The sequence below is a fragment of the Mauremys mutica genome, chromosome 2 (genome assembly GCF_020497125.1).
Source record: "Mauremys mutica isolate MM-2020 ecotype Southern chromosome 2, ASM2049712v1, whole genome shotgun sequence".
Taxonomy (NCBI): domain Eukaryota; kingdom Metazoa; phylum Chordata; order Testudines; family Geoemydidae; genus Mauremys; species Mauremys mutica.
The window spans coordinates 206,155,367-206,178,337 of NC_059073.1; the positions used below are offsets into that span (position 1 = coordinate 206,155,367).

General features: G+C 46.1%; 1 protein-coding gene across 9 annotated transcripts in view; it reads right to left on the reverse strand.

Moving 5' to 3' along the window:
* Positions 1–22,971, reverse strand: part of BBS9 (Bardet-Biedl syndrome 9) — a 519,285-nt gene that overhangs the window by 364,519 nt on the left and 131,795 nt on the right. For all 9 annotated transcript variants that reach the window (XM_045005718.1, XM_045005716.1, XM_045005719.1 and 6 more), the window contains 4 exons: positions 19,672–19,812; positions 11,643–11,738; positions 4,766–4,938; positions 1,396–1,548 (listed from right to left, as the gene is read on the reverse strand). In XM_045005718.1, coding sequence (XP_044861653.1) covers positions 1,396–1,548; positions 4,766–4,938; positions 11,643–11,738; positions 19,672–19,812 — 563 coding nt within the window. The remainder of the gene's footprint in view (positions 1–1,395; positions 1,549–4,765; positions 4,939–11,642; positions 11,739–19,671; positions 19,813–22,971) is intronic.

A 22,971-nucleotide genomic window follows, 5' to 3' on the forward strand; every position in this document is an offset into this window, starting at 1 on the left:
CCAGCCCAAATCTCCATGCTAATTACTGTGATTTTAGTACCATATTTTCTTAATTTAAAAAAGCCTCTCTCCTCTGGGCAGTGTGAGAGTCACACAAACAAAAGATAATGACCAACTGACTCTACCGAGGAAACAGTGAAACTGGTTATACAGAAAATGCTGTCAAATATACAAAGTAAATAGACCGAAGAGAGAAATATTTCTTTGCTCTCCTTCTGTTACAGTAGTAGTAAATATAACTTCCAACAATAGTAGATTTAAAAAGGGCAGGAGGGATAGCTCAGTGGTTTGAGCATTGGCCTGCTAAATCTAGGGTTGAGAGTTCAATCCTTGAGGGGGCCACTTAGGGACTGGGGCGAAACCAGTACTTGGTCCTGCTAGTGAGGGCAGGGGACTAGACTCAATGACCTTTCAGGGAACCTTCCAGTTCTATGAGATAGGTATATCTCTATATATTATTATAAAAAAAAATTCAGTCAGAAATGTGATATTGAGTTGAGTGCCCACACAAGTATAAAGCCAGAATGTCAGATCAAACATAGTTCAACTATTTTATTCTGATCATATTCTTAGGTCTCAAACCAGCAACTCTCAGGACACAAGAGGACTGCTTGCCTATGCAAAGCCACAATGACTTCAATATGCGCAGCATTCTATCCATGTGGTGAATCAGACTTTGTTTGATAGTTCTTTTAAAAATTAGATTCAATAATGCTATTTAAAAGCATCTCAGAGCCATGCACCTACCAGGAGGCAACAACAAGGCAGGCTGTAGATGACAGACTAATCAGGTTTCCTAGCAGAAAGATATGAAATGCTAAGAAAGTGACTGCTTGGGAGACAAAAGAGGAACATGCCTTGGGACAGGGATGACTCAAGCAATATGGGCTCAGGTAGTAACCAACACTGGAGTTTTTCTGTTGTTTTCTGGCAGGATAACACCAAATAACAAGTTTTTACTACTTTTATTGTAGCTCTTGCATTCTGAAACCTTCAGGAATAATAACCTTTGAAGAAGGACATGGTCAGCCTCAGATTATTTTGTTGTGACTGTTTCACCAGCCAAACCATTCCCACCAGTTTACAGTGCACCATAAAATATTTATACAAGCAATGAACTATAAAATATTTTCACATGAACTATAAAATATTTACACTATCCACATCAGTTTGGAAAGAATGATGTGCTGTTATGTTGGTGTGACCCAGAAGTAGAAATTCTGTGGCTTTAGATCAAATAAAACCATTGCAAATCATCTGAAAACTTGCAGCGAATATTAGGTTAAACAAATTCAGTTTCCTGGTCTCTTGGCTGGTAAACGTAAAATACAACTTATGTGCTTGAAACTAAGTTTTAGCAACAATGTAATGGGTTCATAAACAAACAGCACTGACCTGTCTGTAAGTTCCTTCTAGCAAGGTGTCCAGATGTTGAAGGGGAGCAGGTGTCTTGTCTTTGAATCGAGTTAGTAATCGTCGTTCAATAGCTCTAAATTGTATGGCTCTTTCAGACAACAGTTCTTCAAATTTTTCAGCATTCAAGCGAAGCTACAATTGATGGAGTTTCAAAAATTTAGATAATCTGATCCAGTAGATAGATTTTTACCTTCAAAAACACACATTTATAATGAAATGGTAGAATAATAATAAAATTCTTGGAAAATTTAAGAGTATTTATCAATTCAAATAGCCACCTTCTATGGTCACAGTAACTATATGCAGCTTCTATTGGTGTGGTTAATTTCACATTCATCATGAGATCTACCAATGGGTTGCAATAATGCCAGCTATTATTGAGACCGAAAATAATTGTTGACAGCCACAGTAATCTGTGATAAGGCACAAAAATCTCATCATGAGGTCTTATGACAGGATTGAAATTAACTCATCACCACTGGCATATGAGGACTTCTCCTTAGTTCAGTATGCTGTGTCTGTGGCACATACATATAACATATTCAATATAATATTCACTGCATAAAAAGAGAAGGGTTATGACTGTCTCTGAACATGATTTAAAGTAATAAATTCTGCCTTTGCTGAGATTAGATTTTCTCTTTTTGGGGAAACCTTCCCACTCCCACGCCAAGTATCCGGAGGTCGAGTGTTGGAGCCAGCTTTCTTGAAATAACCACAAAAACTTGGCAAAATTATATATCAAATATCCAGATGATAAAATTCATACTTGCAGTTTCAGCAGGTCCACCAAGCCGAGCTAGTGTTAGACTTGCTGGGGCCCAGGGCAGAAAGCTAAAGTCCCACTGCATGGGGCTTAAGTCTGGGGCCCTGAGCCCTTCCACCTGGGACTGAAGTCAAAGCCTGAGCAACTTAGCTTCCTGGGGGCCACTGTGGCATGAGGCTCCAGGCAATGGCACTGCTTGCTACCCCTAACGCTGGTCCTGGCTTTTATATACAGAAAACTAGTTGTGGCGCAGGTGGGCCACGGAGTTTTTTATAGCATGTTGGTGGGGGGGGCCTCAGAGAGAAAAAAGCTGAGAACCCCTGTGGTATTTTACCTTTGAAAAGAAACAGTATTCACAGAGCTCTCTCTTTCATGCAGCTTGCCAAATTCTAACTTACCTGGGGCAGTGGGCAGTACATTTGGTTCGGTTTATTTTATTTTTTATTTAATTTACACAAGCTAGCTAAAATATTGGGATTTTTTTTATCATCATGGTCAGGAGGGAAATTGTGCAGAGTTTGTGCCTGGGCCAACGAATGTGTGTGATGATTTTGTAATGCTGCCTTAACAAAAGAGGTAACTGGAAGTCAATATTTTTCAGTCTAAAGGGACTTTTTATGGTTAACAAAATGAGTCGGTCAAAACAAATGTTCATGGCTTCAATATCATGGCATTAAATTGTTAAAAATAGCAAATGTAAATTGGCACATCACCAGTAACAAATTCCAGAGCGAGTCTCACCATTAAAATGAAGTGAATAAGTGAGGAATTTAGAGCCAGATTATGGTCAGCTCCTGTCCACATGCACAATGTGGAGAGTACACAGAGTATCATCCCCACTTGTATCACTTACCCAGTGAAACCATATGCTCCCCAGTCACAAGGGTCGCTCAAGGCTAACACATGTCCAGAAATTAAACACAGAATAATGGTTTTTAGAATAATTTTCAACAACTGTACATTTTTGACAGTAATGGCTAACATAGTGTGACTTCAAGCACTAGAGAATTTTAGGTTTTATTACATTTAAACATCACTGACTTAAATAATTTTGTATTCAGAAATTAACTTCCATAATAAATAAATGCTTACCACTAATACCGACCTTTTCACCTTCAAAGACCTTTATAAAAAAGTTAATTAATCTTAATAGCTGTGAGATGTAGGTGTGACAGATATGACAATTTCCTGCCATATCCTTGGGAGACCTCACTGAATTAGTTTAAGTCTTTTCAGAGTCCACTGTATTAAATTAATGGGTTTTATATGATTGTGGGGTGGGTTTGCATATAATTTCTCACCGGCGGGATGGGGTGGGTGGGAAATGGGACATATGTTAGACCTGTGGGTTCAAAGGACTATACTGAACAATGTCCCAGACAAGAAGGGACTTTGGGAACAAAATTTGTTAAGTGGTTTTCCTGGGGAATATCTAGCAATGGTTCTCAAACTTTTGTACTGGTGACCCCTTTCACACAACAAGTCTCTGTGTGTGACACCCCCCCCCCCCCCCACCTTATAAATTAAAAACACTTTTTTATATATTTAACACCATTATAAATGCTGGAGGCAAAGCAGGGTTTGGGGTGAAGACTGACAGCTTGCGACCCCCCCCCCATGTAATAGCCTCATGACCCCCTTTGATTATACCAAAAAAAATGCCTTTTGAAGCTATGCCCTGAGGAATGGGTCACCTGCTACATGAGACCAAGATGACAGGCCCAAGCTTTATAAGAGAAAAATCAAACTATTCATGGTTGTTCTGGTTCTGAATTAGAGACAGTTATGAACTTGTAACCGCAGGGAAAACCCCGTTGTGGATTTTGAAGAACTGATACCCACCAGAGACCAAATTTGGAGTTAGGGTGACCTCTGGTAAGCTTTTTAGCATCCAGGTAGGTTCTTCTATTGTTTTTAATATGTTTTGTCTGTAATGCTTTCACCTTAAGAATACATGTGCTTAGAAAGAGCTGTGTGGTAAGTTGTAACTGTGGGCAATTACACTGTTCATAACCTCTAAGGAGAAAGAAAAGTAGAGATGCCAGCCTTCTAGGAAGTCTGGTTTGCTGAGGATATCACAACAGGGGACTGTGAAGCCTGGCAAAACCCCAGTCAGGAGGGAGACACACGCAGGTCTCTACAGAAGAGAGGTGATGGCTGAGGTGCCAGGAGCCTAGAGTGAGTGCCTTTAATGGACCATGGAAGGGGAATACAGGTGCAGTTGCCCTGGACTGTGAGAGTATGCAAAGACATAAATATCCATCTTCCACATGTGAAAACTGAAACTGAGACATTAAGTGACTTGCCCAACATCACAAAGGGAGTCAAATCAGAGATAAGATATCCTGATTCCCATTCCTGAGTTCAGATCGCTAGGCAAGCCAAGCTTCAATTCTGTTGCACTGCAGGCTCTTATGTACTAGATCAGAAGCCCATCATTAAGGTAGCAAGGGGTTGCCCCGGTTAACATTTGAAAAAAACAGAAATACTGTGGTAGGGATTAGGGACAACTAATAGTGAGCAAAACTGAATATTAGAAATTAATGATATATGTATCAACGGCTTAAATATTATGAGACATACCTCAAAATGGCGATCAATTAGTTCAAAATATTCTTGTAAAGGAACTGAACCAGAAAAGGTACAAGTGAAGTCTTTGCTATTTTGCTTCTTGAAATGTTCTTCAAGACGAAAAGTGAGTTCTTTTGTGATTAGCCAAAGGTCTTCTAATTGTTCACTCTGGATTCTATACCGCTCTTTAAAAACAAAAAAGAAACAAAAAAAGGAGTAAAGAAAGGTGAAGCCATATATACTAGTTCATATTCTGTAGATAAGTCATTATACAAAGGAATTAGTTCAAGTTGTGAAATAGTTCCAAAATCTTTAATAAAAGTCTTCATAAAAGAAACAATTTTGTTGGTGTTGTTTAAGTATTTCTCACATTTCATCTACCTAAGGTAGTTTTAAGTTACCAGTCCTTGTGATTTTATCCATGTTTTTCCAACACTTAATGGTAAAATTTTGTAGCCTGATTCCCAAGTTTCTAGGACCTGAACCAGGTCAGTTGTTTTATGCAGAACTAAGTCCCCAAAATATGATTTCACCAAAATAAGTACATAACTTAAATGCTATTTCTGTTTAGTCCCATGTTATAGTCTTAATTCTACAAGGGCAATATCAGACTACTTGACTTTGTTGTACCACGAGCAAAGTATGAAAGTATTTATTGCTTGAATGCTATTTACTGTAAACTAAGGGCTATATCATGGAGCACAAAGGGGATGGAGAACTGCCCTAACATGGCAGCTAGTGATTACCCTGATGTATGGGGAATCCTCGGGTGGCGGTATAAAGCTAATATAACTAGCGCTATGCTGTTCACTTCCACAACCCAGGTTTAATGAGCTTTCCTGGGCAGATTAGGATGAGAGCTCAAGCTCAATGCACTCCAGTAACAAGAGGCCAGCACAGCAATCCCTACGGAACCTCTATTAATGAAACATTAAGTAGCCTTTAGGATGCTCTGAGTTATGGTATGGGTCAAGAATCAGGGGAACAAACATGTGGCTCTCTTAGACCTGTATGTCCAAAGATATAGATAAAATCAACAAATTAAATTCTACCGAGAAACCATCAGGCAACAAGTACAGATCCCAGAGCAGAATGCATTGCAGTAAATTAATTTTGAGAAAAGCATAGATTATGGTATCGAAATCTGTATCTGTAAGAAACAGTTGAAAACTTCTGGGCAGGCTGAAATTAAAGGGAGACCTGCCTAGATATTACTGGTAAACAGTTGTTCAACCGCAGTTAGAAATTTAATAATGCACCAAGACTGTGAACTTTAGGAATAAACGACAGATATGCACCCTCAATAAGAGGGGCAGATGTAAACCTTGCCATATCTTCCAGTTCCTTCCCCAAGTATCACTTCAGTTTTATTAGGAAGCACTGTGCTAACAGAGGTGGCATCTTTCTCGTATTTATTTATCTCATTTTTTAAAATGTATCCATCCAGTGTTCTGGGTTCGTGCACAATCTTTATAAAAACTACACAATGACATTTTACCAATGTATGATAATCCCTTCAAAACTAAACCTTTCTGAGCACCATCACCCATCGATAATATTCATCCAGAAAAAACCCTGGAGCACGGATACAACTTGCAGTGTGATCAGTGTTGGCTCATTTATACTCTGATAAACCAACTGGGGAAGAGAAGTTACCAGTTGAAGATTCCCCATTTAAAATTCACTGACTCTAGCCTCATCATGATTAAATCAGGTAAAATGTTAAGATTGAGCACTCTTGGTGACTTAAACTGCTGCATTATCATACAAGCAAAGTCGTGGTACCAGTGATAACCAGGCCCCATTCCATTTAAGGTCCTGACAACCTTCATTTAAAATAGCCATGACCATATATATATATATGGTCATGGCTATTTTATCTTGAATAATTACATTTTACATTACATCAACATTCCCACAACAGTTTCAAGCAGAAAACCATTCTTCACTTCAACTCCTAAAAAGCATTGTGTTGCTTTCCTAACGAAGAATGGCTGCACACACCACCTCAAAGGTTGTTAATTTAGATAATAGGGGAATTATGTCAATGTATAGAAAGAATTTGTAATGTGATCTGTGATCCTGCTGGATAAAAGGTGTTAATGTAAGAATAAAATATTAAACTGAGACAAAAAACAGTTATTGGCATTAGCCCATGTCATCCTTAACATCAAATTCACCTAATTAAATATTATTTTAATAGGATGCAGATCATACAGCTGACAGAAAAAAACTACACTTCTGATTATACATCATATTTGTATGCAATTCTTCTCTCTCCAGTTTCTTGTACAGCAAATCAACACTAACTAAAAGTAAAGAAAGGAAAATGCTGTTAAAAACCATAATAATTTTTTTTTAAATAATGGTTATCCAGAGAGACATTTTTAAACAACACTGCCATATTTCTTTTCATTATTCATCCATCAATACACTGTCTGAGAGGAAATACAAAAGTGCAGCTGTGATGCAAAAGGTCACTGAGGTTTTGGATACAGAAAAATAGAGATTGTTTTTAATCAATTTTTTTTACTCGTTAGCAAAGTTCACAGTAAAATCAAATGAACCAGAAGTTTTTAGAGCATTCGTATTCTTATTAAACATTTTCTCAAGATTAGTAATCCAAGATTGTTTGACATGAACACTGGCATTACTCCCAGAATATGCATTTCACTGAAGGGAGAATGACAAATTCCGTTTACAAAGTTACAGGAAAGAAGCAAGTTTTATTTAAAAACATGTCTATTAAAGACAAGAACACCATCTGTTAAAGATAACATTCAACCTACTTTCCATTTTTTTTAAATCTCACAGTGAAATGGCTGGGCCTAGTGGATACAGCATTGGATTTTGCCTTTTCTTTCCTTTTAATGAAATGAGCTTGGAAAGTTTCAGACCAAATCAACAGCCACTTCATTTATAATTGACATAACTAATACATTAATGGTTAAAGTGGGGGTGACGCACCACCCACCCAGTTTTCCCTAAAATAGTTTCAATACATTTTTTGCTGGTCAATACAAACACAATCTAATTGTATTTGGGGCAGGGCCGGCTCCAGACCCAAGCGCGCCAAGCGCGCGCTTGGGGCACCGTCCCGCGGGAGGGCGGCAGGCGGCTCCGGTGGACCTCCCGCAGGCGTGCCTGCGGAGAGTCCGGTGGTCCCGCGGCTTCGGTGGAGCATCCGCAGGCATGCCTGCGGGAGGTCCACCGGAGCCGCGGGACCAGCGGACCCTCCGCAGGCACGTCTGCGGGAGGTCCACCGGAGCCGCGGGACCAGCGGACCCTCCGCAGGCATGTCTGCGGGAGGTCCACCGGAGCCGCGAGACCGGTGACCACCAGACCGCCCCCCGCGGCGTGCCGCCCTGCTTGGGGCAGCGCAAATCCTAGAGCCGCCCCTGATTTGGGGGCAAGATAGTCATTTACTCTATGTGACTTAGTAGGCTGTTAGGCTGAAGGAGAAGTTTAATTAGATTTGGAGAAAAAGTGTATATGAACAAGGGAAACTGAGAAACCTCAATTGTACTGTATCAATGCTCTAAAAATAGAAATTCAATGGAAGCAGTAACAATTAGCTGTATTTCTGCTTTCCAAGTGCCTTTATAATAGTCAACCAATTTAACATTTAAATGTAGAAAAAGCTGTTCACTGCAAGTTACAAGTACATTTCTTTCAGAAATTTCTGACATAGGAAAGCAGATGACTCGGGGGAAAAATGGATTACAAACTCTTTCAAATCCAACCGAGGATGAGAGTGACTGAAAGTGTTCACAACTCAATGGTAGTTTATCTGAAAGGAGTTCCAGTCCAGCGGGTAGGAGACAAGCATCCATATCACAAAAAATTCCAACACAATTAGCACTAAAGGCTTTTTCTAGACTAGGATAAAAAGGTTTAATTTTTAAAATATGTTGGCTAACACATTTTAAAATCTTAGTGCATACAGGGCAAGCTGAATTTTAACATACATTCAAGGTGAAACTCCAGTTCCTCCCCAGGATTCAAACTGATCAGTTAATGTGATGAACATGCTTTTTCTACATTAGGGTTTTTTAATTCTTAGTTAAAATGGATTAGCTAATACATTGTAAAAACAGACACAGTAACTGGCATGCTTGTTTGCAGCCTTAACAAAGAAACTATCAACTAAATGGATACAAAGACTTTCACCACCACTGCACCAAGCCCTTCCAGATCAGCATTGAGACACCTTTGAGGTGGAACACAGAAGAAGTTTGCACTTCCTCTGGTCCATGCTGTACTTGTTCCATCAGCAAAGGACTTCAATCTCAAAGCACTGATATTTCCCCAGGGACCATTAGTTCATCTGGTACAGGTCACTTGCTCTACACATTTTTTGTTTTAAAAAAAAAAAGAAAACTTCCAAATGATCTCACTGAAAAGGAAAATTTTATTATACAAACACACACAGCTAATACATGATTACAGGATAATGAGTGATCCCTAATACTTATACATTCAGTCTGCACTCCAGGACACACACAACTTAGCCATTCAAACACAACTAATTTTAATAGTATGAAATTCTACCAAACAACATAATTTTAAATGCATTTGTATTATTGATAACCTTTGCTCATAGAAGCCCTGAGAATGAAATACCACTACATGGACTTTCCTTATGTATAATATTTTTTCAAAGTGTTTCATACACATTAAAGATTTTTTTCCAAGATACAACTTAACCAAAAAAGATTTGATGTATTTTGTAGCTACCCCAGCCAATCTGAATTAGATATTAGCCATACGACAGGTTGCTACATGGAAAGTGGCATGAAACACCTCATTTGTTTTCAAAAGGCTTCCCAGACAAGACAAGAAAAATGATGCCTAGTCAGATTAGGGGGAAGAATAAATGTTTTAAATCTTCTATGTAGTGTGATCCTTACAAGTCAGGTCTAAGAAACAAATAGGGTAGTGTGGGAAAGTTTATATTAAGACTGGAAGCATCATTCCTAGCTTGTGAATAAACAAAATCAGAATGGAGAGGAAAAACCTGGGGGTTAGAGTGGAAGGATTGAAAATCATGTCCTCACTAAACGTTAAAATACATTCAGTCTAGCGAGTCAGATCATCAACTCATGTAAGTCAACATGGATCTATTCCATACATGTGAAATGTTTAATACAACAATTCCATAAAACAGGAATCTAAGTAACTGATTTTAACTTCAGTTTATAAGTAAAACTCTATTTACATATCCTTTAAATTATTTGGTTCCTAGAAACTATTACTGAATGTTCCAGTTATTTCAAACTGTTTAAATTCTACTGTCAACTTAAACAAATATTAAAAGTCAACAAACAATAAAACACAGCACACAAATAGTGCACACATAACCTAATTCAAACAAATATGAATCCTATAAATGTAAAATGACTGATATTGTGAAACGTCTTTATTAACGACTGTCCAGATGTTTCCAGTCTTTAATGGCTTTGATGGCTTTGTTTAAAAGGTATTAAGTATTTTCTCACAGTTTTGAATGTCTTACCTTGATGCCACTGATATTTATAAAAGCCATCTTGAATAAATTATTTTAAAAACACATATTTCTTAGTGATTTGGATTACAGTAGAACCTCAAGGATACAAACACCAGAGTTATGAACTGACTGGTCAACCGGACACCATGTTAAACTTGCAGTAACCAATCAGGCAGCACCAGAGACCAAAAAAACCCAACCAAATACTGTACTGTGCCTGTATTGCATCTGAAAGGTGTCTTTCCCCACCCTTATCGCCACCCCCACACACGGGGCACCCACTTGCAGCTAGGAAGTGAAGATGCTGTGATTCAAAGGCAAAGCTGTGAGCTCCCGGTGCGTCTAAGGCAGCCGGACCAGAAGAAGCAATGGGGTCTGCGCTGCTTTCCTGTAGGCCATGGGTGCTGTTTTTCACCCTCCCTCCTTGTCCCCATGGCCAGGAGGGAAATGCACTATTTTCACCGCTCCACCCTGGCGAGGAGGTGGATACAAGTTTGTCCAGGCCAGGGAAAGAAGCTGTCTGAAAGGAAGCTGCCTAGCTGCCTCTGGAACCTGGCCTGGAGTTTGAACTGCTGGAGCCAGAGCTGGATTTTGTTCAGAGTTATGAACATTTCCGAGTTACAGACAATCTCCATTCCTGACGTGTCCGTAACTCCAATTTTTATAATTGTAATTTTATTTGGATAAAAATATTGCAGATCAACAAACTAGCTTTAATGTCTGTCACTTAATCAAGATAGTGTTCATATATCATCCATTCTATGTCCTCCGGTTTGAACTCAGTAGTGTTCAACAACAAGTATTTTAGTTTTTAAATTTGGCATTTAGCATGTAAAAATGTAGACAGGTGCCTAATCTGTTAGGTGTTTTTTTAACTCCCACTGAAAGTCAAGGGGCATGGAAAGTTAAGTGGAATTAGACACCTAACCTGCTTGCGTGTTTTGTAAATTCCAACAGATGCCTATCTGCATCTTGAAGCACCTAAATACCTGGCTAAAAGCCCATTTCCTCTCTGAAATTTTTCAGTCTTGAATAAAGACCTATGACATTATAAAATTTATATGCTATAACTTAAAAAACCCAAATTATCTCACACCCTTTTAGTGATTTTCAGAAAACTACTATATGATCACTAAGTAGGATTTTGTTTAGTTTCAGCATTTCCTTGCTTCTCTAAAATATTATTGGAAGGTTCAGGGAATTTGCTAAGGGATCGCCTATTCACATTAAGAGAACTTCTGTGTAAAATTCCCCATGCAGCAACTAATATACTACATGTGGACAGACACTCAGCTGGTTGAAATTGGCATACACACACCAGTTTATGATCTGGCCCATAATCTTATCTTAATCCATAACTAAATGATTTCCAATATTACTCACGTGAGGTTTTTGAAGCAAGAAGAGTGATTCTAGAACCAGTTAAGAACTGGAATCCCAGAACATTTACCTGATCTTCATCAGACTGATCAGCAAAGTCTACAAGAGAAAATTCAAAATAAACTACATAAGTATCTTGCTATAATTCGGTAAAAGATTGCAGCAAACTTCTCATCCACATTAAAGGGTAGACTGTCTTTGCACAGGTAACACATATGAGGGATCTGCATATGAAGGCAAAGGCAGAGAACAGCAGCCATCCCTCTGAGCGGAGATTGCTTGGTCCATACTGCCTTCAGGAAAAGACGGTTACTCACCATAGTAACTGTTGTTCTTCAAGATGTGTTGCTCCTATCCATTCCAGTTAGGTGTGCGCGCCGCGCGTGCACGGCTCTCCGGAACTTTTTTACCCTAGCAACTCCGGCGGGCCGGCTGGGCGCCCCCTGGAGTGGCGCCGCTATGGCGCTGAATATATACCCCAGCCGGCCCGTCCGCTCCTCAGTTCCTTCTTGCCGGCTACTCCGACAGTGGGGAAGGAGGGTGGGTCTGGAATGGATAGGAGCAACACATCTCGAAGAACAACAGTTACTATGGTGAGTAACCGTCTTTTCTTCTTCGAGTGATTGCTCCTATGCATTCCAGTTAGGTGATTCCCAAGCCTTACCTAGGCGGTGGGGTCGGAGTGAGACGTGGCGGAGTGTAATACCGCGGAGCCGAAGGCTGCGTCGTCTCGAGACTGTTGCACCAACGCGTAGTGGGAGGCGAAGGTATGGACCGAAGACCAGGTGGCCGCTCGACAGATGTCCTGGATAGGAACGTGTGCCAGGAAGGCGGCCGACGAGGAGTGCGCCCTCGTCGAGTGTGCGGTGAGGCGGCATGGTGGCACGCGAGCAAGCTCGTAGCAGGTCCGGATACACGCAGTGACCCAGGAGGAAATCCGTTGGGAGGATATCGGTTCGCCTTTCATGCGGTCAGCAACCGCTACGAACAGCTGGGTCAAACGCCGGAAGGGCTTAGTCCGCTCGATGTAGAAAGCGAGCACCCTGCGGACGTCGAGGGTGTGCAGCTGTTGCTCCCGAGGCGAGGCATGCGGCTTCGGGAAAAAGACCCGGAGGAAGATCTCCTGGTTGAGGTGGAAGGCCGACACTACCTTTGGGAGGAAGGCCGGATGTGGTCGAAGCTGCACCTTGTCCCCGTGGAAGACAGTGTATGGCGGACTAACCGTCAGAGCGCGGAGCTCGGAGACTCGCCTCGGTGATGTAATGGCGACGAGGAAGGCCGTCTTCCAGGAGAGGTAGAGCAGGGAGCACGTGGCCAAGGGCTCAAAGGGGGGACCCATCAGCTTGGCCAGCACGAGGTTCAAATCCCAGGTCGGGGCAGGACGCCGTATCGGCGGATACAAGCGGTCCAGGCCTTTAAGGAAGCGGGAAACCATCTGGTTAGAGAAGATGGACTGACCTTCCACGGATGGACGAAAGGCGGACACTGCTGCCAGGTGAACTCTTAAGGAGGAGACCGCAAGACCTTGCTCCTTAAGGTACCAGAGGTAGTCCAGGATGGTAGGGACAGGGACTACGAAGGGATTGAGGCCTCGTTGGTCACACCAGAGCGTGAACCTCTTCCATTTCGCCAGATAGGTGGAGCGAGTGGAAGGCTTTCTGCTCTCTAGCAGGACTTGCTGTACTGCCGCCGAACAGTCCCTCTCTGCGTGGGTCAACCACTCAGGTACCAAGCTGTAAGATGGAGGGACTGTAGGCTCGGATGGCGAAGTCTGCCGAAGTCCTGAGTGATGAGGTCCGGCCACAACGGAAGGGGGATGGGATCCCGAACAGAGAGCTCGAGCAGCAGGGAGTACCAATGTTGCCTCGGCCAGGCCGGAGCTACGAGAATGACGGTGGCTCTGTCTCTCCGCAGCTTCTACAACACTCGGTGGACGAGTGGGAACGGAGGGAAGGCATAGAGGAGGTGATCCTTCCAGGGATACAGGAATGCGTCCGACAGGGAGCCCCGCGCGTGACCCCGGAACAAGCAGAACAGGTGGCACTTCCTGTTCGCCTTGGAGGCGAATAGGTCTATCCGGGGAAACCCCCACCTGCGGAAGATTGTATGCACGACGTCGGGACAGAGAGACCACTCGTGGGAGGAGAAGGACCTGCTGAGATGGTCGGCCAGCGTGTTCTGTACTCCCGGAAGAAAGGACGCTTCTAGGTGAATGGAGTGGGTCACGCAGAAGTCCCACAGGAGCATCGCCTCCTTGCAGAGGAGGGAAGAGCGGGCTCCGCCCTGCTTGTTCACGTAGAACATTGCTGAGGTATTGTCCGTGAACACTGTCACACAGCGGCCTTGCAGGTGGGTGCAGAAGGTGCGACAGGCCAGACGGATCGCTCGTAGCTCGCCGACATTGATGTGCAGAGCGAGCTCCTGGGGCGACCACAGGCCTTGGGTGTGAAGATCGCCCAGGTGAGCTCCCCAACCGAGTGCTGAGGCATCCGTGGTCAGAGTGGCGGACGGGCGAGGAGGATGGAACGGGACTCCCGCACAGACACTCTCCGGGTCTAGCCACCAGTTGAGGGACTCGAGGGTTGGTCTGGAGACTGTGACCACCATATCGATGGGATCTCGATGCGGCCGGTACACCGACGCGAGCCAAGTCTGGAATGGGCGGAGGTGAAGCCGCGCGTACGCAGTGACGTACGTGCATGATGCCATGTGGCCCAGGAGGCGGAGGCAGGAGCGCACCGTCGTGGTTGGGAAGGAGACGAGGTCCCGGATGAGGGAGATCATCGTCCATGACGAGAGTGCGGTAGGCAAGCCCGGGCCAGCGAGGAGTCGAGGACTGCTCCAATAAATTCCACGCGCTGCGACAGGATCAAGGTGGACTTCTCGGTGTTGATGAGGAGACCGAGCCGTCGGAAGAGGGACAGTATGTCCATCAACTGGTCCATCACCAGCTGTCGAGACTGTGTGCGAACCAGCCAGTCGTCGAGATACGGGTAGACATGTATCCGACGACGGCAGAGGGCTGCGGCAACCACCGCCATGCATTTGGTAAATACCCTCAGTGCGGTGGAGAGCCCGAACGGCAACATGGCGAACTGGTAGTGGGCGTTGTTGACCACAAACCGGAGGTAACGTCGATGAGGAGGATAGATCGCGACGTGGAAGTAGGCGTCCTTCATGTCGAGGGCGGCAAACCAGTCTCCCGGATCCAGAGAGGGAATGATGGTCCCCAAGGTGACCATGCGAAACTTGGGCTTGAGCAGGTATTTGTTCAGCTCGCGAAGGTCCAGGATAGGACATAGCCCCCCTTTCGCCTTGGGGATGAGAAAATAACGGGAGTAGAATCCCCTGCCCCGCCTGTCTTGAGGCACTGCTTCTATGGCACCCACGCTCAATAGAGTCTGAACCTCTTGTAAGAGGACTTGCTCGTGAGAGGGGTCCCTGAAGAGGGACAGGGAGGGTGGGTGGGAAGGCGGGGGCGAAACAAAACTGAAGGCGGTATCCCGACTGGACTGTTTGAAGCACCCAGTTGTCCGTTGTTAATTGGGACCACGCCAAAAAGAAATGGGAAAGGCGGTTGTAAAATAAAGGGGAAGGATCCGGTAGGGAGAGTGATGGGCCGTCCTCGAGCGTCCCATCAAAAGGCCTGCTTGGCCCCCTGAGGGGCCTTGGAAGAGGCCTGGCCCTGGCTACGCCTATTGCCGGAAGGACGACGGCGGTTTGTAGTCGGTCTCCGGCTATTATATGGGCAGTAGCGTTGTTGGTTGAAGGACCGGGGGGGGTTGCCGGAAGGACCTGCGCTGTGTTGCCGGCGTGTGCATCCCGAGGGTGCGGATGGCAATGCGGCCGTCTTTCAGGGTCTGGGTCTGGGAATCCGTCTTCTCGGAGAAGAGACCCTGCGTGTCAAACGGCAGGTCCTGCAGTGTATATTGCACCTCCGGCGGCAGGGTGGAGGACTGCAGCCAGGCGATGCGCCGCATCGTCACGCCGGAGGCTAAGGTCCGAGCTCCGGAGTCCGCAGCGTCGAGGGCGGCCGTGATGGAGGACCTAGATGATCTCCTTCCCTCGTCCAACATCGCCGCGAACTCCTGGCGGGAGGCTGTTGGCAGGAGCTCTGTAAATTTCGCCAGGGACGCCATGATGTCGAAGACGTACCTGGCGAGGAGGACCATCTGGTTGGCGATACGCATCTGCAGTCCGCCAGCGGAATAGACCTTACGGCCTAACAGGTCCATACGTCGCGCGTCTTTCGACTTGGGCGCAGGGGCAGGTTGACCGTGCCTCTCCCTGTCGTTGACCGACTGCACGACCAACGAGTCCGGGGTCAGGTGAGTATATAGATACTCATAGCCCGTGGGAGGGACAGAGTATTTGCGCTCAACCCCACGGGCCGTAGGAGGGATGGACGCAGGCGTCTGCCAGAGTGTGGTGGCATTCTTTTGAATCGTCCGCACGAATGGCAATGCCACGCACACTGGAGCCTCTGCCCCAATGACGTTCGTTATGGGGTCCTTGTCCTCCTGGACCTCCGCCACTGGGAGAGCCATAGCCGTCGCCACGCGGCGAAGTAGGTCCTGGTGCGCCTTCACGTCTATCGGCGGAGGCTCCTTGGTCGACGCTCCGGCCACCGCTTCGTCAGGTGAGGACAAGGAGGATAAGCCCTGGACGACCGCCTCCGACGATGGATCTGCTGCCTGCTGGTCGGGCTGCGTGTGCCCCTGGGGTTCAGGTGGTATGGAACCCGCGCCTGGTGGCGAAGGGGCCGGTCGGCTGACTGTCGCCTCTGGTACCCTGCGCTCGGACGTCGGGGCTCTCGGGGGGAATGGCACCCCCTGAGTCTCATACTGGGCCCAGGGAACCCAGAAGCCCCACGGCTGTGCCCCCTGAGGATGGCCCTGTGGGGTAGGTGGCAGGTGGCCGTAGCCGTCTGTCCCGGAAGCGACCGACGCGGGGCGGGATGGCCATGGAGGTGCCGAGGCGCTGACGGAGTGCGCCGCCGAATAAGGCAGTCTGTCCCCGGACGGTAGCGAGGATCGATGCTGGTCCGCTCGGTACCGGGATGGCGACCGGGAGCGACGTCCGTCGCGGTGCCGGGAGCTCGACCAGTGCCGGGAGCTCGACCTGGATCCGGATCTGCGGTGCCGGGAGCGGCTGCGCGAGTCGCGGTGCCGGGAACGGTGCCGGGACGGAGACCTCCGCCGGTGCCGACGCGACGGCGACCTGGACCTGGTGCGACGCCGGGAGTGCGACCGGTACCGCGATGATGAGCGGTACCGGGACTGCGACCGACGTTGCGACGGCAATCGGTACCGCGATGGCGAGCGGTGTCGAGATCGCGAACGACGGGACGGAGACTTGCCATGGGACCGGGAACGTGACCAGGACCGGGAGTGTCGTCCGTGCCGTCTGTCCAGAGAGGGCGGCCGGGTCATTCTGGCTGGCTTTCCCGCCGACACGACAGCCCGCACCGGCGGTGCCGGGGGCCGGAGGCTCGGTGCCTCTATGAGCTGGATAAGCTCACGCGCCGAGGAGAATGTCTCCGGCGTAGATGGCAGCCGGGACTCAACCACGGTCGGGACCAGGGAGCGTGGCGGCGCCGGACTCGACGGCCCTTGCGGCGCCGGAGTCAATGGCCCGGTGCACGACATGTGCACGGCCACCGCGGGAGCCGCAGGTGGCGCAATCGTCTTCGCTGAGTCCTCAGCGCGGGCCTTAGCAAGTGCCTTCGCCAGCTTGTGTCTTTTTGAAGGCCAGAGCGAGCGGTGCCGGGTCTTCGGAGCCGCCGTCTGAGGCTGCGGGGCCGCGGGGCCGGAGCGGCTTGATGCCGCCGGTGCGCTCTGCACCGATGAAGCTCTCGGTGCCGGCGCGGACGGTGCCGGGGGCTGGAGGGACGCCTCCATCAGGAGCTGCTTCAAGCGAATGTCCCGCTCCTTTCGAGTTCACGGCTTGAAGGCGGAACAGAACGAACACTTATCTGCCCGGTGTCCTTCGCCCAGGCAATGGAGGCAGGCGTCGTGCGGGTCTCCGACAGGCATAGGCCTCTGGCACGATGCGCAGGGCTTAAAGCCCGGTGCTTTGGGCATGAGCCCGCACCGGGGGAGGCAAAGGGGGAAAACCCCCCTTAACCTTATCTAAACACTAACTATCTAACTAACAGAACTATAAAAACTAATCACTAAACTAACCATGTACAAAACAAGTAGCGAGAGCTAGGGTTGTGGAGGACAGAGAGCACTCCACAGTTCCAACTGGCCGTCACGGGCGGTAAGAAGGAACTGAGGAGCGGACGGGCCGGCTGGGGTATATATTCAGCGCCATAGCAGCGCCACTCCAGGGGGCGCCCAGCCGGCCCGCCGGAGTTGCTAGGGTAAAAAAGTTCCGGAGAGCCGTGCACGCACGGCGCGCACACCTAACTGGAATGCATAGGAGCAATCACTCGAAGAAGAAGTAAATAATCCAGAAAGAGGCAGAGATAAAGCATGGCCATGGCCCCTTCTCCCACCCAATGCACCAGCCCACAAAACATAGGGTGACCAGATGTCCCAATTTTATAGGGACAGTCCCAATTTTGGGGTCTTTTTCTTATACAGGCTCCTGTACCCCCTACCCCCTGTCCCGGTTTTTCACACTTTCTGTCTGGTCACCCTAACAGAACATGACCAGGACACTGTGGGTTTCAATCTGCAACATCCCCTTGCATCCGAAGAAGTGGGTATTCACCCACGAAAGCTCATGCTGCAAAACGTCTGTTAGTCTATAAGGTGCCACAGGATTCTTTGCTGCTTCTACAGAACCAGACTAACATGGCTACCCCTCTGATACTTAACATCCCCTAAGATAGTATAGGGTGAATCCTATGCAGCCCTAGAAGAGACTGTACCTCCAGAATGCTCCCCCTGGGGAGATGCAATTCCACACTGCCCTCTACTCAAAGTTCTGTGGAAATTTCACAGATGAGCCCCACAACTCTATAACCTATTGGAAAAAGACCTTTAGATTTTCAGAGTTCAGTCATCTTTCAGTACATAGTCATTCTTCACCATCTACCTTGTTAAATTAGCTACTATGCAATTTTACTACTGTATGTAGTGCACTGTAAAGCACACCTGGTTTTAAAAGGGCTGGACCAAGGGTATGTACATAACTCTACCATCATCGCAAAAAAAATTAGAAGGAGGAGGGGAGAGAATAGCCAATAAGCATTAATGGACCCACACAAGCCCCCAGTTTCCTCATAGATCACAAGAGGATCTATTCAGCTCCTTATTCAGCCACTGTAAAAAAAGATGAATTTAAAGCTACACAATTTGATGCACCCTTTTGGCTACAAGTCTGCAACATATGTTTTAATTAAATACTGTAATTATGTGTGTTGTTCTGGATCAGTACCAACAGTTTTGGGGCCGTTGGACAAATTGTAAATTTTGCTCTATATAGGTTTACCTTTTTGAAAACTGTATTACATTTTTCAATTTGATCAATAAAATAATATTGATGTGAATCACAAAATTATAAAATAAAATGCACTATTTAAAAAAAAAAATCTATAAAACAGAAACTCAGGGAAAAATTTTCAAAGCTTTCGGATAACACTGGAACCTATACTGAAACCTAAATGCAGAAGACACAAAAACTCAGAAAGGCAAGTCTTTATAGGATTACTTGCCTGAAGCTTAAATACATTTGAAAAACAATACATACAGTATTTTGCAAATAAATAAAAGGAAAAATATTCTCACTTGAAGTAATGCAACATCACAGTCACAAATGAAGCATTTTGATACATTGGTTTCCACGCAGTAAACCATAATAATTATTATAATATTTTAACAAAATTTAAAGCCCTACATTGATTTATCCTGATAATACATATCATACCTTCGTACACTAAAGCCAACCAAAAATATTTAGCTTTGTATTTATCATTTGGCAATTATCTTATAATTACCCTATCATTACTTCATGATGAAAGATTCCAATCTGAATTCCTAACATTTCTTATTTACAGACACATCATCATCAAAAGTCCTACCTGGGAAAAGGTTCACAAGACTGACAGGAGATTTATTGGTATCAATAGTTAGTTTGTGGTTTGCTGTTTTTGAAGGTTGAGCTGGAAAGCAAATTAACCGCAAGGGTAGTCTAAATTTACATTGAGCAACTCTTGGTATTCCTGAAATGACAGGACAGATAGTTTGCATTAACAGTGACAATATCTGTAGTCTGAGGGCAAGACATTTCATGACATTGTTTATCAAAAAACTATATACATTCAGTGCAGATCAGGAACTCATTATAACAATATGGTCAAGCCATGCAAACTTTTGGATTAAGGTTAATTTTCACCTAACAATGAAAAACACTCTTTTATTGACAAATTAAAACTGAATGTTTTGGTTTCAGGCTCCATGAAAATAATATTAACTAAATCTATTAAAGTTGTATATCTGTATTCATAGTGATTATATAGCACTAAAGAATATTATAAGTTTGTATAGACCTTCAGCCAAACAATTCCACTTTAATATGACTGCGAGTTGCACAGCATATGACTCATGTGTTGAATGGAGTGTACAAATGTATTATGCACTCCTCTCAATTATCATGACAATGACACACTTCTTCAGAACACACATGGTTGTTTATTTGTCATGCCCTTAAGCAAAATCTGTCCTCCATCAAATGGCAGCAAGTTTTGACTTAATAAAATACTGTCCAGTAGATGTTAACATTTGTCTAACCCTTGATAGAAATTGCACCCAGCCCTTCATAAGCAAAACTCAAAACGTATCTTTTCAGTGTGCTGACTTCTCACTTACATATTCTAACAAAAACAGACATTTGTACTTAAAAAATTACATTTGGTTAAACCAGTTTAAAAGAATGCTGCATCCACTTTCCACTGAACTGTCCTGAAACTTTGCATCTCAACATCAATGAGTTATACAATCGATCTGAAAATAAAATTCTTAATTAGAATTAGAGAAACAAGGTAGGAGAGGTAATATCTTTTACTTGGCCAGCTTCTGTGGATGAAACAGTCAAGCTTTCAAGCGCCACAGAGCTCCTCTTCAGGGCTGGGAAAGGTACTTTGAGTATCACACCTAAATACAAGGTGGACCCAATTGTTTAACAGAGCAGGGCACCAAGCAGTCTAGAGCTCCAGGCAAGAGCAGGTAAGACTTTAGGGAGGCGCGAGCGCCCCACACAATCTAGAGGGCTCCGACAAGAGGTGAGCACCCCACACAGTCCAGCATCCTAGCTCAGTGGACTGTAGACTCTCACAGGCCTTCTGGCCAAAGCTGGGGAGGCTGCTACCCCAGGGAGTAGTGGGACACAGGCCCACAACTCCACTGCATCCCAGCCCAGGGCCCTAACAGTGGCGGAGTGGTCTGCCACTGGGTCAGCAGGGATCCACCCACAACACGCTGACCTTGTATCAGGCCAGCACTTTACCAGACTGCTGTCTAGTTTCCCTGGGCTACTTCCTACTCTCTCTAGCTTTGGTACCTCGGTGCAGTGAGAGTCTGCAGTCTCTTCAGGTACACCGCCAGTGGCAACCCCAACAGCTCCTCAGCATTGGTTGGGTCTGACAGCTTGGGTGAGTCCTCAGGGTAACTGAAGTCTTCTGCGGGCTCTTGCATCAGCAGTGGGGAGAAAAAACGGTTACTCGCCTTTGTAACTGTTGTTCTTCGAGATGTGTTGCTCATATCCATTCCAATTAGGTGTGTGCGCGCCGCGTGCACGTTCGTCGGAAGATTTTTACCCTAGCAACACTCAGTGGGTCGGCTGGGCGCCCCCTGGAGTGGCGCCGCCATGGCACCAGATATATACCCCTGCCGACCCAACCGCCCCTCAGTTCCTTATTGCCGGTTACTCCGACAGTGGGGAAGGAGGGCGGGTTTGGAATGGATATGAGCAACACATCTCAAAGAACAACAGTTACAAAGGTGAGTAACCCTCTTTTCTTCGAGTGCTTGCTCATATCGATTCCAATTAGGTGATTCCCAAGCCTTACCTAGGCGGTGGGGTCGGAGTGAGATGTTGCAGAATGCGAAACTGCTGGGCCAAAGGCTGCATCATCTCTGGACTGTTGAACGAGAGCATAATGTGATGCAAAGGTGTGGACCGAAGACCAGCTAGCTGCACGACATATCTCCTGGATAGGTACACGAGCCAGGAAGGCGGCAGATGAAGCCTGAGCCCTCGTAGAATGCGCGGTGATGTGGCTTGGAGAAATATGATCCAAATCATAGCAAGTGCAGATGCACACCGTCACCCAAGATGAGATCCTCTGAGAGGAAACAGGTAGGCCTTTCATTCGGTCTGCTATCACGACAAAGAGTTGGGGCGTTTTCCGAAAGGATTTTGTCCGCTCGATATAAAAAGTGAGCGCTCTACGGACGTCCAGGGAGTGCAATTGCTGCTCCCTTCGCGTTGAGTGTGGCTTCAGGAAGAAGACTGGGAGAAAGATGTCCTGGTTAACATGAAAGGCTGAAACCACCTTAGGGAGGAATGCCGGGTGTGGTCGCAACTGCACGTTGTCCTTGTGGAACACAGTGTACGGTGGGTCTACCGTAAGAGCCCTAAACTCGGAGACTTGTCTGGCCGATGTAACGGCTACAAGGAAAGCTGTCTTCCAAGACAGGTAGAGTAGCGAGCAGGTTGCTAACGGCTCAAATGGAGGAGACATAAGTCTGGTTACGACCAGGTTGAGGTCCCAGGTCGGGGCTGGTCAGCATACTTGGGGGTACAAGCGCTCCAAGCCCTTAAGGAACCTCGAAACAATAGGGTGTGAAAACATGAAACGGCCACCTTCCCCTGGGTGGAAGGTACAGATGGCTGCCAGGTGTACCCTCAGCAATGATACTGCTAGGCCCTGCTGTTTGAGAGACCAGAGGTAGTCCAAAATAGAGTGGATCAAGACCTCAGTGGGAGTAAGATTATGCGTTTCGCACCAGCAGGAGAAACGCTTCCACTTGGCCAGATACGTTGACCGGCTGGAAGGTTTTCTGCTACCCAGGAGAACTTGTCATACTGATGCAGAGCAATGCAACTCTGACTGGTTTAGCCACGCTGCAGCCACGCCGTGAGGTGAAGGGCCTGCAGGTCTGGGTGGCGAAGTCTGCCGTGGTCCTGAGTTATGAGGTCTGGGTGGAGTGGCAGGGTAATTGGGTTGGCTATCGACAGTCGAGCAACGTGGTGGACCAGTGCTGCCTGGGACACGCTGGAGCGATCATGATGAGGTGCGCTCTGTCCCTGCGGAGTTTTAGCAGGACCTTGTGAACCAACGGGAATGGTGGGAAGGCATAAAGGAGCTGGCCCTTCCACG